Source organism: Rhipicephalus microplus, chromosome 8 (genome assembly GCF_043290135.1).
Source record: "Rhipicephalus microplus isolate Deutch F79 chromosome 8, USDA_Rmic, whole genome shotgun sequence".
Classification (NCBI taxonomy): domain Eukaryota; kingdom Metazoa; phylum Arthropoda; class Arachnida; order Ixodida; family Ixodidae; genus Rhipicephalus; species Rhipicephalus microplus.
The window spans coordinates 78,717,050-78,732,617 of NC_134707.1; the positions used below are offsets into that span (position 1 = coordinate 78,717,050).

A 15,568-nucleotide genomic window follows, 5' to 3' on the forward strand; every position below is an offset into this window, starting at 1 on the left:
GCACTTATTATAGACACCTTAGCTCCAGTGTAAACTAAAGCCGTCAAAGAAAGACCGTCCACATGCACCTCCAGCAAGTTCTTATTAGTAGAGAGCGGCAACGGAGGATTTCGGTCAGTAACACTTGATGCAGCACTACCTCCAGAAGCATTAGCGCCAGCGCACAGCAGAAAACTCTGGGACGCTGTTTTCGCTTGCTCGCGAAAAAATAAACCACACTTTTATTTCTTTTTCCTTTTAATAAATCAGAGGCACCCTTAAGTAATCACCATGACACATTGCATTCGCAAGAATATCTCTCGTTCTATTTTGTGCACACTCCTTCTTGTCAGCCATACCTTTGGCAGAGTTGACGGCACACGGTAGCGTTTGGTCACTGCTCATTTACAGCTGCAAAATACAAAATAGTATTCATTAGTTCTGGCCTCAATATATCTGTATAACATTGCTATCAAACTACGCATGTTTTCCAGGCCTAAATACTTGGTCACAATCATTATCATCTACAATAAAACGAAGCACTCTACGTAATTTCGTTCTTGAAACAGCGCATGTACATTGAAGCTATCCGACAAGTGTCAAAGCCAACTTCTCAGCTCTGTGCAGTACAGAATTTACATATACCTTTAAAAAATCTCAGGTACTTCGTGAGTATCATGTATCTGTAATCCGATAAATCTCGCAGGGTGACTTTTTATTTCTGTTCTGCAATACATTCAATATTGTTGCTTGATGCACAAGATACTTAAACAGGAGCAATACCGTGTGGAACAACAACACTTTTCTGAACAACGCTTCTCAAGCTAATAGCGCTTTCACTAAGAGGCCTGAACTAAGCTAAACACAGTGACCTGTGGAGCGTTCTACTTTACCATAGCCTCTGATGTACGGCTATGCGGCTTGAGTGGTAGAACGTAGAGTAACATAAAAATTACAAGAGTGGTCACTCAGGGCCAAAAAGTGGCGGAACTACTCAACTCCCCCCCCCCCCCCCCCCCAGCCGTAAGATGGCAAGACATATATCACTGCTTAAAGGAAGCAAGCGTACTAGTTATTCACTACAGTACCTTTTTAGTGCATTATACGTCTACGTGTTTTTGCGTATGTGATAGTGGCCTGAATCCGTCTTTATCATCGGCGATTCTACGGAGGGGCGGGGATCAGGCATGAATGGGATGCGAGAGAAGGGCACATGACGCGACGGCAACGCTGTCATGCTCCACGTTCATGAACACTTGCGGCTATGAAGAAGCACGGGCAGCAGCAGGGAGACGTCATACAAAAATGTGCGATAACGTGCCCGGCGCGCGTCGTGGTCTTCGCTTGTTTCGTCTGCCTCCCAGCTTGGCTGCTTCTAGGTACGGACGCCATCAATACTTGGTTAACTGCGAATTCCATTTTTCATTGAAGACCAAACCTAGCGTTTCTGGCATTGTGTTTTTCGGCGCAGAAATCTTTTTTGTGCTTTTAATTTCGCGTACTCTTTTCGTGGATTGCTTCACACGAAAGAAAACTACTTAAAATGCTTCACAGCAAGTTTGCGAAAAAAACTCTTTCTTTGCTCAAGAAATTGAGTCACCTCTCGCGTTGTTAGGTTTTTTTTTTGCTGCTACATGAATTCGAATTCACTGCAAGAGTGAAATTTTGTGAAAAGTGCAACTATGCTAAGTGTCGTTGTCTGTGCTCTGCACGAATTGCTTGAAGCTCTAACGAGCGCAATACGAGAAAAATGCTAAATATAGAAAAATGTATGTTAGCTAACGCTAGGACGTGACCTTTGAGTAAAAACTCCTGCCTCGTTAGCAGCTTGTATGACTCCTAAAATTGCTTTGTTTTTGCTGTGGTAACTTCTCGTGACTGCTTTTCGCGAAAAAGCAATGTGAAGTGTGTAGGAAAAAAACCAGTGCGAAGGTGGGAAAGAAAACTTAGCCAACATTTATCTTTTCTTTTTTCGGTTCATGCCGGAGTCAAGCGCTGAGGCAACTACTGCTGTGTCGCATTCTGTACTGATTTGATTGATTGATATGTGGGTTTTAACGTCCCAAAACCAACGTATTATTATGAGAGACTCGTAATGGAGGGCTCCAGAGATTTCGACCACCTGGGGTTCTATGACGTGCACCCAAATCTGAGCACATCGGCCTACAGGATTGCCGCCTCCATAGGAAATACGGCCGCCAGGACTCGATCCCGCGACCTGTGGGTCAGCAGCCGAGTACCTCAGCCACTAGACCACAGCGGCGGGGCTGCATTGTGCACTGTATGTGTAGTTATGTACGTTTATTGCAGTTTTACTCTGCTGAAGTTCTTTTTAAATTGCTATCTAGATGTTTATTTCTTGTGTGTAATTTATATTCATGATATGGCGGTTGCATTTTCACGTCTCACAGTGCAATGAACCTCTCTGTGTGCCTGCGCTTATCAGACTATAACAAAGGCATGTGCTTACCTAGAATATCACCTGAAAATAAATGTTTTCGCTTCTATAATGATTCTCATGTTTTAAATAAATTGTGCGCATGGACACCCATTGGCATCGTGTACTTGCTGCTCTAGCGGCGCAGCTTGCACGAAGCTCTACGATGCATGCAAACGAAACATTATAGAAAAAGTACGGCTTCAGAGACGAGCATTCACGTAGAAGTGGTCTCAAAGGCTGTATAATATTCCTACTCACTGCAAAATGGTCTTCGAGACAGTCTTTTCTGTGGTCTACCATCTCTGAGGTTGCAATGGTTCCCCACACCTATTTGGTGCTCGCAAAGCCAAATAAGCCGCAGGGGTCTATGAAGGTGTCCTCTCTTAACATTTTATATTACTCTATGGGTAGACAGCTTATGCTTACCCAAGAACGATGGGTTGAGACGTTTGCGTATTAATGCAATGGTGTTTAAAAAAACTCACATCAGCAACTCGGCGTTCAGCAGAATGCGTGTCATTTATTTGTTTAACAGAGCAATGATTGGCAATCTCTGTCCTAAGCGTAAACACACTTTCGCTGGTAATGCAAATACTACGCATTTTAAATATTCAAAACTCATCATCCCTTGTCAAAACAATACGTTCCGAAGAGCAGGGAAGTCAGAAGTTTTATAAAGTTTGCGAAGAAGAAAGCTTTTTTGACCAAAATCCACCGAAATAAACATGAGCCTCTACGGTGACGCGATATGCTTAAAATTCGTGAAATCTGCCTGACTTCACGTAAATAACAAACTGCTATTCAGTGAAACATTTATGCAAATTCTGCTCAGGTGGGATGGTGATTGAGGTGGGCGGAGCGTAGATTTATTCTTGGGCTGTAAACGAAAACAGAAATCTTGCTAGAAGAAGTGCTGTGTTCACAGATGAGAAATCTCATTGTGTTCCACCCATATCGAAAAAGGCGAAACGTCGTCATCAATCGAAAAACAAAAGGAAACATTCTCAGACAAAAACCTTTCTCGCTTCAGCATTGCATTATAAATGGCCTAAGTCGCTGCTTAGGAGAAGATCGCGTCAATGCACTGTGATCTCCGTCCTAAAATTTTCGTAATTGTAACTAGTTTTTTTAAAAAGATGTTTTTCTTTATAATTTCGGGAATCAGGGTCCCCGCTGATGCGTTAAGCACTGAAATCTTGTTCCTCTCACCTGCCAGCTCGCTGATTGTGTGAAAGTGAGCCTGGCAGGCCTACAGGATATTAGGATGGCAGGCCTACAGGATGGTTTCATCGGGGTATTTCCAGTGAAGCCCACGTGGCCATGTTACATCAACGGAAAGCAAACAGCCAGACCCGAACTGATTTGAGGTGCTACGAATGTCAGCAGATTGGGGCTCGTGGTAGGGCTAGGCGAAGCGCGTACGTTAAAAGTGGTTGGTTCGTCACCTTTTCGACGTGCACATAAAGTTTCGTAAAATTATTTAGAGGAGAATCTGGCACTACGATCGTTCAGCGACCATGGTGGTAATTATGCTCGCTATAGGGAAAACGGTGACGGGCGAGAGCGGAGGGCTGCACGATTTCACAATGAACGATGGCGGGCACACCAGATGGCGCTACCTGCGCAAAAGATTCTTGGGGTGAAAATGGCCTACTTTGCACATAGCCGCTGGACATTACTTTCTCTCATTTTAGACAACCGCTTCCACACCACGCCCGACTTTTTATTGCGCTACATGTTTATTCCGCTAAAAAGAATGTCTTGCAAGTTATGCGTGGCGCCAAGCGATTGAAAAAATAAAAAGGAAGAGCGCGAAACGCTTCATATCCTGACAGAACTGGCATGCCGCACAGACCTGTTCAGTGCCTTAGCTATGTCGTTAAAATAGCGTTGTGTTATTTTGGCGCTGCTTTTACTCTGTTTGATATGCTTCAGCTGAGTGAAACCACTAGCTCGCATGCATAGATAAACTGACTTTAGAGTGCTGTCTCTCTTGGAAAGAGGTAAATTCTTCGCAGTCATTCATAGTGAGTATATTTGGCCGAGGTGTTTTGCTGATTCTTGTCTCCCTCCCCCTTCTTCATACACCTTCATTTTTCATACTTATAAGGGGTTGGGTGCCCCTCAGCATGCAATATTCAAATCATTTGCATTTTCTCGCACCTTTTTTTATGAGAAACTTGGACAGGAGATGAGGACGTTGTATCTGGAGGGTATTTTTTACAGCGGACATAATTTCCTATTTTAGCGATCGTTCTCTCTATGATAAAAAAATTACATTTGTTAACTTATTATCAAGATGCAAAATAAACACACGCAAGGAAAATTTGGTACTACATGTTCATTTATGACACATTTGTGATCACATACTTCTGAAGGACATTTGTTATCTCATACTTTCCTATATAATGCTTTGAAAAGTCAAATTACTTGAACCTTTTCAACTTCAAGGGTTTCTGGCACTCCCTTTGGACACTCGTGTCTTATATTGCTCAGAAGTGCATACGCGTGTGCAGAAAAAAAACTGGACTACTTTTGCGGTCAGTTCTTGGCTGTGAATCTTGCTGTCAACTCCATCCAGCTTCATTTATGTGAAGAACTTCATGAATTCACGCAAGCTGAAGTAGTGCAATTTTTTAGCAAAAAAAAGTAAACGCATCCTTCGCAGTTTTCATCACTGTGGCCAGATTTTCACAAAGATACAGTAAGCCTCCCCTGTCAAATGCATTCACTAACTCACTGTTCAGTGCCCCATCGCGGTGATCTAGTGGCTAAAGTACTCTGCTGCTGACCCGTAGGTCGCGGGATTGAATCCTGGCTGCGGCGCCTGGATTTCCTATAGAGGCGGAAATGTTGTAGGCCCGTGTGCTCAAATTTGGGTGCACGTTAAAGAACACCAGGTGGTCAAAATTTCCGGAGCACTACACTACGGCGTCTCTCATAACCATATAGTGGTTTTGGGACGTTAAACCACACATATCAATCAACTCACTGTTCGGTGTGACAATGACTCCGAATTTCTAGGTGTCAAGATGGTTAATATACTCATTACAGAAGCTTTTGTTGTTGAACGTTTTAGCAACATAGCCAGACACGAAATAATTGAGACAGCTGTCCCTTTTCTGAACGACATAGCTACTGTGATCATCACCTGAAGACAGCTGTGTGGACCTAACGCTGTCAACATCTCCAACTTCCAACATGTATTCTAAGATGTCTCGTATGCCGAAAATAGAATCACTTGAGGCGGGCGACGGAGTGTGAAGAAGAGTTTTTATAAGCTCTGCAAAGAAGTTCCCACTCTTGAGTAGTCTCGCAAGGTTATAAACAAATGAGCAATTTACAGTCACCATGAACAGTGAGGCATTCACATGGTCTTTACTATCCCAACATTGCCTAATAATCCCGAAAGCATTTTCTTGATTATCTTGGCTCAATCGGGTGTCCTGGCTCAGTCGGGTGTACATGACCGGCATGGTCAGTTTGCTTACGGGCATGGTCAGCGAACCCACTATGTTCTGGTTCGCATAACAGAAGCCAGAACACGTGACCAGGCAAAAAACGACGGCAAAGGTGACGCTTCCGAACGAGGCAACGGCACATAACAGAGAGAATGAATGAGCCCAAGCGTGCATGGCCAGCACCTTCTACTACACCAGTGCCCCTGCAGTGGCCATAATTTTCGCTGCGTTTCGCGCGCTCCTATCCCACGGCGAGAAAGCAACACCCGTCACACTACTAACGTTGCTGGAATTCTATCCACCTTAACACTGCCCTCCTCCGACCACCATAATGGGAAAGATGGGCAATACACAATTTTGCCTAGTTTTTGTACTTGCTCGTGGCGAATCAGACTTGCGGCTTCGTTTATTGCAAATTCGGCTTTGTTTAAGAAAAAAAACGAGCCCCTTTGAACTCCATGACCCGATCTGAAATGATATGCATAAAAGAATAAGGTGGTGAAGCGCAACCGCTGAACTTTTGCTGAATTTCGTGTGGTGAGTAAGCACCTCCAAGCCGAACGAACACACACGGAACCATAAGTACAAAGATTAGACAAATGCGTGTACTACCGACCATTCCGATGCTCGCTGAAGCGCCGTGCATTGCAGTTCCCTTAGATACTAGCGCCAGAGTTCCATCTAGTGAATATTGCCACCAGGTGTTCTGTACCAACGAACAGTGAACCCCTCCTGTGCCAGTGAATGAAGAAGACAAAGACGACCAACCCGCGCCAGCCGGAGACGTCTTTCGAATAATACTTCAAAGACCACTCAATTATTGGCCGATTCCTCACAGTGGGTATGAGCCACAAGTTAAGGGCAGCAAGAACAAGGACGCATCCTTCTTCGTGCCTGATATTTTGACAGTCGTGTCTGCTTGTACGTTTGTTTGAGTCCCTATCGCGTGACGACTTGTGTTGGTGTTGGTTGCTCTATGCACCGAGCCCCTCCTGTAGTGTAAGAACCTCCAGCCCCGTACAGGTGGTTACGCCTGTTCACCTTGCCAGCCGAAGGATCTGTGCACTGGACCCTGAGTTCTGACATCTCCTAGAGAAGATGACTGCTTCTACTATCCCAGGCAGCACCGTCCCAAGCAGCTCCAACCCAGCCAGTATGAAGGGAGCAACGCCCATGCACTATACACTGTTTAAAGCCCGAAAGCCGAATCACTTTCATGGCGCTGCCCTTGAGGATGAGGATTGGCTAGTTCACAATTATTTCGTTGCTTCTCCATAACACGTTGAATGACGCAAACTTATATATGTCTAATTCAATTTGAATGATAGGGCACGTTCTTGGTACGAAAACTCGACAGGTGTGTAAATGTCATGGGAGGACTCCAAACACCAGCTTCTCAAAATGCATGCAAGTCCCGATCGCTGAGAGTGAGCTGAGAATGAATGCAAGTGCTGTATCCTAGTGCCAAATGAAGGCGGAGCCATGTACGTTAAGGACATGACGCGTTTTTTTCGACGAGTCGATCCCCACCCCCCTCCATGCCATAAGACAAACAGGTGCGATAGCCGATGCGTGGAGTGAAGTAGCAGTTGTTCGGTGGTCTTGTACGCAGTCCACCGAGCACTACATCAGAATTTCTTGCGAAAGCGGTCCTAATCAAAAGCAGCTTCGGATATGGACGCAGCCATATGAATGACAAGTAAACCTTGCATTCGCTACGGACTACACGGGTGGTCTTGGGGGCCACGTCGACTTCTTCCGAGAGCACATACACTGTGTCATCCACGAAGTACTGCAGAAGATATCAGTACCCCCGTCGCCTGCTGCCACTTCTTTGTCCGGCATCGTCCGAGACGAGGTTCCGCAGACACTGCAAGAACCTTCCTGTCAGGCAGAACCACGGACCCTGAATGACTTTCCTCACATGTCGTGCGCGCAAACTCTGCTCCAGCCAGCACTACTTTTGGCCCCACTTCCAGCCGTGGCCCCTGCTATGCCTTCGGCAGACCAACCTCTGCGCCAACCTGCACCACAACGCACTCCGCTTCACACCACGGCCCCAGACATGCTTCAGGCAGTCCAAGCGGGCCCGTATCTCAGGGACCACCAACCGACTTCGCAAAAATCAGACATGTGGCGTGCCCACAATCGACGTCCTCTTTGCTCTCACTATGGCGAAGCTGGGCAACTCTACCAATAATGCACTTATCGAGAGCTAGGAATTCGCGGTTTTTCGGCCAACTCTCTACCTCCTTGGTTCAGCCAGGAGCCTCCGGAAATTACGGTCTACGTTGCCCGGCAGCACGGATAGGCATCTTGGCACCACTCAGATTCTCCATCACCGCAGCAGTTCTCGCCTAATTGTCGTACCTAATCCGGCGAGGTGCAGGGCCGGTCACCTATCCTACGCCAGGAAAACTAGCCACAGCGACCTTTGGGGGCAAGGCCGCTCAGACTGGTCAGACTCAAGGCTCCCTATCGACGCGGACTGACGATACCGGTGATACATTGACGACGACATCACCAGCTGACTGGGGAAGACTTTCCCTTGATATTCCTGTTCTGCTAGATGGTCACAAAGACACTGCTTTTGTGGACACTGGTGCGGACTATTTTATAATTGCAAAAAAAACTGGCCACCCTTATGAAAAAATTACCGACGCCATGGAACCTAATGCCAAATCGTACAGCTGGCGGTCATTTCGTCACGCCACTCGGTATGTGCACGACAAGATTGCAAGTCCGTGGTGGTACGTTTGTTGCCAGTTTGAGCGTTCTGCTTCAGTGCTCTCGAGACCTGATCATTGGCATGGATTTTTAGAGCTATATTTGACGGTGCTATATTCGACATTCGACGAAGTCTAGTCACGTTCTCGAGCACGAACGCCACAACAGCTCATGCGCATACCAGTCACTTGCGAGCGTCTCTTCGCGTCGTCGACGACTATGTCATGTTACCAACCCATGAAAGTGTCGTGGTTAAGGTGGCGTGTGACGGAGTGATGCGCGGTAAAGCAGTCGTGGAAAGCAATCACTTGCTCTCACTGTCCCAGGATGTCAGCGTAACAAAAATCCTTGTTGACCTTCGGGATGATAACTGCGGCGTTCTTTTCACAAACTTCAGCTACGAGCACTGCCTTGTTTTTCCTGTAACTCTCATCGCCGACGCCGACCCAGTCGCCAACATCACTTAGTGTGTTGCTTCCGAGGCTATCGGCACCGCTGAAGAACCTTTCCGTAGCGTCGACAGTCTAACGCCTTCTAGAGCGAACAAGCAGCGTTTGAGTGAGCTGTTGCTGGAGTCCCACACACGCTTTGCACCTTTTCTCAAGATACGTCAAACACCAATAACAAAACACCGTATAATCACCTACGACGACGTGCACCCCATGGGGCTGTTACGAAACGACTGGCTCCCAAACCGTAAGAAAAAACGTGACTTTATCCTGCGGTCATGGCCGACTATCTGTTTTGCCATCCCTCGCGAGCTCAGTGCCCTCGGCTTTCTCTTCTTCCTTCCCGGTGTCGCGCGTTCAAGTTGCTCCGTTCTGTTTCATTTTTTCAACATCATCCGGGCGAGCTAAGGTGAATCGGAGACTTTGAGCGAGAAAATCTTTTGCACAAGACGATTAACAACAGAACCGTTGGCGAGACGGATGAAGCAAGCACGCACAATTTTATCTCTCCCTGGCAATAGCTCAAGCACTCTGCCCATTTTCCATGACGTCGCAGGTGCCGTGTCTTCTTGAAAGAGCACTACATCAGCAACTCGGAGCTTCGTTGTCGGGCATGTTGAGCGATTGCGTGCCGACCGCAGCAATAGCAGATAAGCTCGTTTACATCTCTTCTAAAGTTCCACTGTTAGACGCTGGCGATGACGAGCCTTTCGTTCCAGATCAACGGATACGTGAGGCTCTGGTGGGCACTGCTGTGGCAACGATGTGCTGTGTTTACCCAGCCAGAAATGCGATGGAGCAAGAGCTGTAGCTCGTTAGGCTCACGTCTAAGATAGGTGAGGGTTCTGCTGTTGATCGCAGCGTCAACCTCAGACAGCACTCGTTGTGAGGCCTTCCACGTTAAGACTACTGTGTACAAATGACTTCTTTAGCGAAGTTTTTGTCGTATGAATGAGGTGCTCGCACCATCCACCCCACCATGGAGCGCGTTCTACGATAAACTTCGATTGTATCTTGATCTCCGCGGCATACTTGCGAAAAGCAGTTAGCGCATATGCAAACCATCTAGCATAACTCCGAAACGTCTGGGCGTTGTCAGAGTACACAATTGAGGGTGCACCCAGGCGCGCGACGAAACAACGAAAGGCAAGCAAAGCTGTAGCGGTGGTCATGTCTGATGTTAGCTCAAGGTGAATGGCGCGTGTGACGGCGCGCGAAAGCAAACGTATTTAAGTCCTTCTTGGACCGCTTGCTGACTTCGTGTACAGCGGCTTGCAGTAATCAAGCCAAACGACCGTAAAGGGACTGGTTTTTTAATTCTTTCGCGAGGAAGTTGGGCCATGGATGCTGCCTCCACTGTAGTTTTCCAGCGTTCGCACATTCTACATTGAAAAATACTCGTCTTCACGGTTTGATGCTCTCTCAATAACCAGAAACGCTCTCGAAGCTCAATAAGGGTTGCTTCAGCACTACTGAGGATCGCACACATATGTGCTGACGTAACAAGCAAGCTGGTGAGCTTATGGTCACTTGAAAGTAGGATGGTGTTACGAATGTCCTGTTCAGCCTGCAGCTCTTGCAGTCATCCATCGACGCGAAAGAGATGGTCCTCATCTATAAACGGGCACAAACGAAGTACAAGAGATGTTGAAGGTAATGGCAGAGCTTTCTGCAGCGCTTGGACCTCGATTGGGAACTTCCTGCATTGTATGCAACAATGATGCTCAGCTTGTAATAATTCTCCTGCTGTCAGAGGACCAGACGCTGATGGGAAGCATCTTGTGCGGTGGCTAAAACGCTGGACCTATGCAGTTACTCTTATCAGTTTCGGTAAAGAGCTGTAATTTTCCAGGGACACGACACCGTGGCGAACATCATTGGTGGATGAACAAATGGATGTTTTTCTGCGGAAAATGCTCGATCATTCTTCGGTTGCTGCACTTCGGTAAACAGTATTTTTTCGTTTGATTCGCTGACGTCTATACTTTTGTGAGACCTTGTTTTATGACACGGTCAGCTTGGGCCATGCAACCACTTGAACAATTTGGTAATATCTAAAAATGATAATCCTCGAGTGATCACATCGTCGGGATTTTCTTTGCTGCTACAGTGAAATCATTGGGAAGGTCTGATATGCTGCCGGATTTCGGTGACATGATGTGCTACAAATGGTTCCAGCTTGGTCTCTGAACTCTTTATCCAGTTTAGTGCCACAAGCGAGTCCGTCCAAAAGGCAGCAGTGACCTGTTGGAAAAAACGAACCTTTTTCACGTAGCGTGTAAGCCACACCATGATGGGGCATGCCAGGAGCTCCAGGCGTGGATGGGACACCATTTTCTAAGGAGCAATCAGCCCTTGCTGATAGAGTCGCGTGAAGCACGTTTCACGTGGCGAGTTCACTCGTAAGTAAATGTAAGTGCCGTATGCTCTAGGACTGGCATCTTCACAGATATGCAGCTCAAATATAAAGGGCTTATTTTTATTTTATAAGAACATATGTCGTGTAATAGTGAGGGACAAGTCAAACAGCTCAGAACATCAACTATTCCATTCGGCCTGTTCACCCTCAGGCATACTGGCATCCCATGCAAGATTTTTCTTCCATAGATACAGTAATACGTCGCCGCTGCTTCGCAGGTAAAGACAGCATGGTGACGTAGTTGCAGGTGCCCTTCCTCGCGCAGTTCTACTTGAATGCGAAGAAATGTCGACAGGTACTTCGCTCGGCGCAGTCTGTGTTCGGAAGTCTCCGTTCCACTATGGGCGCAGTCATCCTCTTTCATCCTTTGTCGGTGCATGATACCGAGATCGTCTGGCAAGCAGCGCTCCACGACCTGATTTATTACCACGATGTGTTGATCCGAGGACACGCTGAGACCTTCTAAAGCGCTCGCTCGGAACAGCACATTGCGTGAAGTTTGCGAAGTTTAGCACCTTCTTATGATCTCTTCACAGCGGTCAGCAACAAAAGATGATCCATGTGCTCATTGATAAAAAGATCTCGTCATCCGAAACAATCCGTGAGCGTTGCGATAGTGATGTCGTAATTCTGCTCGGCTAACCAGATTCCTACGATTGACCGTTTCGCACTGCCAGTTAAGTACGTAAGCAAATACTTGAATTTTTTGATGCATGGTAGGTTGGAGTTTTGGTAGATCGTGGCGTCGTAATGATCCCAAAAGGCCTGCCAGTCGCGCAGGTGGCCGTCAAAGGTAAGGTATTTGTAGCCTGGCTTGTACAACCGATCTGTGACGTGGCTCTCTCGCATGGTTCGTAGCATCAACGGATCTCGGAAGGTCTGCGTTGCTCGATCCTGATCCGGAACCTTCAGCGCATGCGTCGTGAGAGCTTGCTGATGACCTTGCAACTAGTACTTCACGTGCGCGATGGCGTAACTGATCTTGTCGCTATATTCTTGCGTCGTTTCGACTTCGCAGTCAACATCATTTTCACCTGTTAGCGGAATAATTGCGTCGTCCAGTCTCGACAGTGTAGGCTTCTTGTCCTTGAAGTGCACGTGAACTTCCGAGAGGTCAGGATCCGTTTGCTGCAGAAGATCCGAGAGCTGGGGCTAGGGCTTGCGTGACGCCAGCCCTGAGGGCACTTCGCTTACTCCGCAGCTGAGTGTCGATTATTATCAGTGAAGGTCGTTTATTTTCTATTGATGGCCCCAGAATGCATTTTCTCTCGTGTGCCAGTTTGTGTAATGCTTATTTATGGAGCCTACTCCGACCCACTGCTGTTTACCGCGCTTGTTTTAGCATTGGTTTGATTCTCTCTTGGGAGGAGGAGTAATGCCACTTGGTGTTCTGTGCGGGGAACAGTGAGCCAGTTTCGTGCCCGTGAACGAAAAAAGCGAAGACGAGCAACCCGCACCAGCCGGACACGTCCTTCTTCGTGCCTGGCATTTTGACAGTCGAGTCTCTTTGTACGTTATATATAGGCCCTAGCGTGTGACAATACTTAGGAAGCTCTTTGGTAGTGCAGCTTCACGGATGAAAAGTGCGTTGTGGCCGACGCTATGGGACCCTCAGCATTTCCAAGCGCCTCCAGCAACACGCGATTTGCACTTCAACGAGGTATCCCTCCGAACAGTGGCTGCTAACCTTTATTCATCGGGATACTGCCACCATAAAGTTTCCTAAATTTATTTAGATGTGACTATGGCGCTGACATCGTTCAGCGACCATGGGAATTATGGGAAGTACACAGATTCGCCTGGTCTTCGTACTTGCGGGCGCCAAATTGTACTTGCGATTTCGTTTATTGCTGCTTACTGTTTTGTTTTTTAAAAAAAAACGAACCCTTTAGAACTTTGTGACCCAAGTCGTAATGGTAAGCCTAAAAAATAAGGTGGAGAAGCGCAACCAGTGAACATTTGCCGATTTTACATGAGAAGCATTTCTTAGTGAGCTTCGGTGACTTTGAACATCTCTATCTATCTATCTATCTATCTATCTATCTATCTATCTATCTATCTATCTATCTATCTATCTATCTATCTATCTATCTATCTATCTATCTATCTATCTGTCTGTCTGTCTGTCTGTCTGTCTGTCTGTCTGTCTGTCTGTCTGTCTGTCTGTCTGTCTGTCTGTCTGTCTATTCACTGAGCCCCCTACGACATTTATAATTCCTCGCCATTTCGATAAAGGTATCGATATCAAGATTGGTATGGCATAACATGTCTGTATGAGGGGCACATATGACTAGTCATAACATGAAAATCATGACATGTATATCATGAATCTCATGATTTACATTTCATAGTCCTGCAGCTGTTGCGGTGGCTTCGTTCACATGACATGTTGAAAACTGGTATGGTATGACATGGTTGCATGGAGGACACAAGTGACAGACCCAAATAAGAAAATCATGACATCCGTGTCGTGTAACAACATGACTTATGGCCATGCTCATGATGCGCTCGCCACGTTTTGCTAGCGTCATACATACCAAATTTGGTAATACGGTACTTGAATGAATGACCACAATATGATACTGGTGCACACATAATAAAATGACATGCGTATCATGTAACAACATGACTACACACCACGCCCATGATGCGCTCGCGGCCGTTTCGCTAGTTTCACCTGTACCAAACTCGGTATTATGTGACGCGAACGGACGACATAGGTAAATTACACATCCAAACATAATAATTAGAACATGCGTGTCATGTAACAACAAGACTACATGCCAGGTTATTATTCGCTCGCAGCCGTTTCGCTGGCTTCACATATTTCAAATTTGGTATTACGTGAGGTGAATGGCTGACGAAGGTATGTGACGGGTGCAAACATGATAATCATGAGATGCGTGTCGTGTGAGAACATGACTACATGCCACAATCAAGGCTCCAATAAATTTCGACGTGACGCGGTGTGCGGGCTCGCCGGCGTTCATTTTGTTGCGTCACGTCAGGCGCCAGTCCTGCCATATACTCGCAGGTGCGCGCTGCGCTGCGTTGCTTTGACGCTTGCGCGTTTCAGCCCTCGAGCGTCCCTCCGTCACGAAAAGAGGAAGATGATGTGTTGTCTGGGAAACGAATCGGTACGAAATGCAGCATTTTCCATTTCGCGTCGGTTGCCGTCGGGCCGCGCCGCCAGATGCTGGTCGCGCCGGTCACGCCTGGCGTCAGACTATAAAGTGCCCACGTTTCATGATGCACTCGCGGCCGCTTTGCTGGCTCCACACATACCAAAGTTAGTGCTACGCTACGTCAATGTATGAAGAAACATATGACTGCGGCAAACATGATTATCCTGACACGTGTGTCATGTAAGAACATGACAGCGTACAACGCTCATAGCGTGCTCGCGGGCGTTTCGCTAGCTCCACATATACTAAATTTGGTATCACGTGACGTGAATTGATGTCGAAGGTAAACGACACATCCAAACATGATAATCATTACACAGAAGTCATGCACGGCATCACTTACCTCCACCCTGTGACGTTGTGCTGATTTTAAAGTCGCGTATCGACCTCTTTCATTCGTGCTTCGCATATCATCGATTCCCACTGCACGTGAGATCTCCCAATTTCTTTGTTTCAGGCGAGAGATACGAACATTAGACAAATCTGTGTACAACCCATCATTACCCTTCTTGCTGAAGCGCCGTGCGTTGCATCTCCCATCAGAGTGCCTTGATGCCCGCTCCTCCACTTGAGTGACGACACCTGTCATTACCACTGCCCACAGGTTGTACTCTGGCGAGTAGTGGCCTAGTAGCTCAATGTAAATGGTTGTAGCCCCTAGGAACTCAACACCCAGCCAACACCTACCGAAGCAAGCAGGGACATGAGCTCTGTAGCTTGGCGAAGACGCTGCCGGCACTAAATTGGTGGAGGCAGCAGTACAAAATGTGGCAGCACCCTGAGAGCAGGGTTGCGTGCATCGAGGCACCCTAGCTGCCATAGACACAAGCGCCCTCTGCAGACTTCCCTCTAGTGTATATGAGGAAACTCTATGACTGCCACCCCGGCGGAGATACTGTTATGAACGT

At 46.9% G+C, this 15,568-nt stretch overlaps 1 protein-coding gene across 2 annotated transcripts in view; it reads right to left on the reverse strand.

The window, feature by feature from the left end:
* Positions 1-219: 219 nt before the first annotated feature.
* LOC119163853 (uncharacterized) overlaps positions 220-15,568 on the reverse strand; it is a 129,017-nt gene continuing 113,668 nt past the window's right edge. For both annotated transcript variants that reach the window (XM_037415921.2, XM_037415920.2), the window contains one exon: positions 220-390. In XM_037415921.2, the coding sequence (XP_037271818.2) occupies positions 374-390 (17 nt within the window). In that variant the 3' untranslated portion in view covers positions 220-373. The remainder of the gene's footprint in view (positions 391-15,568) is intronic.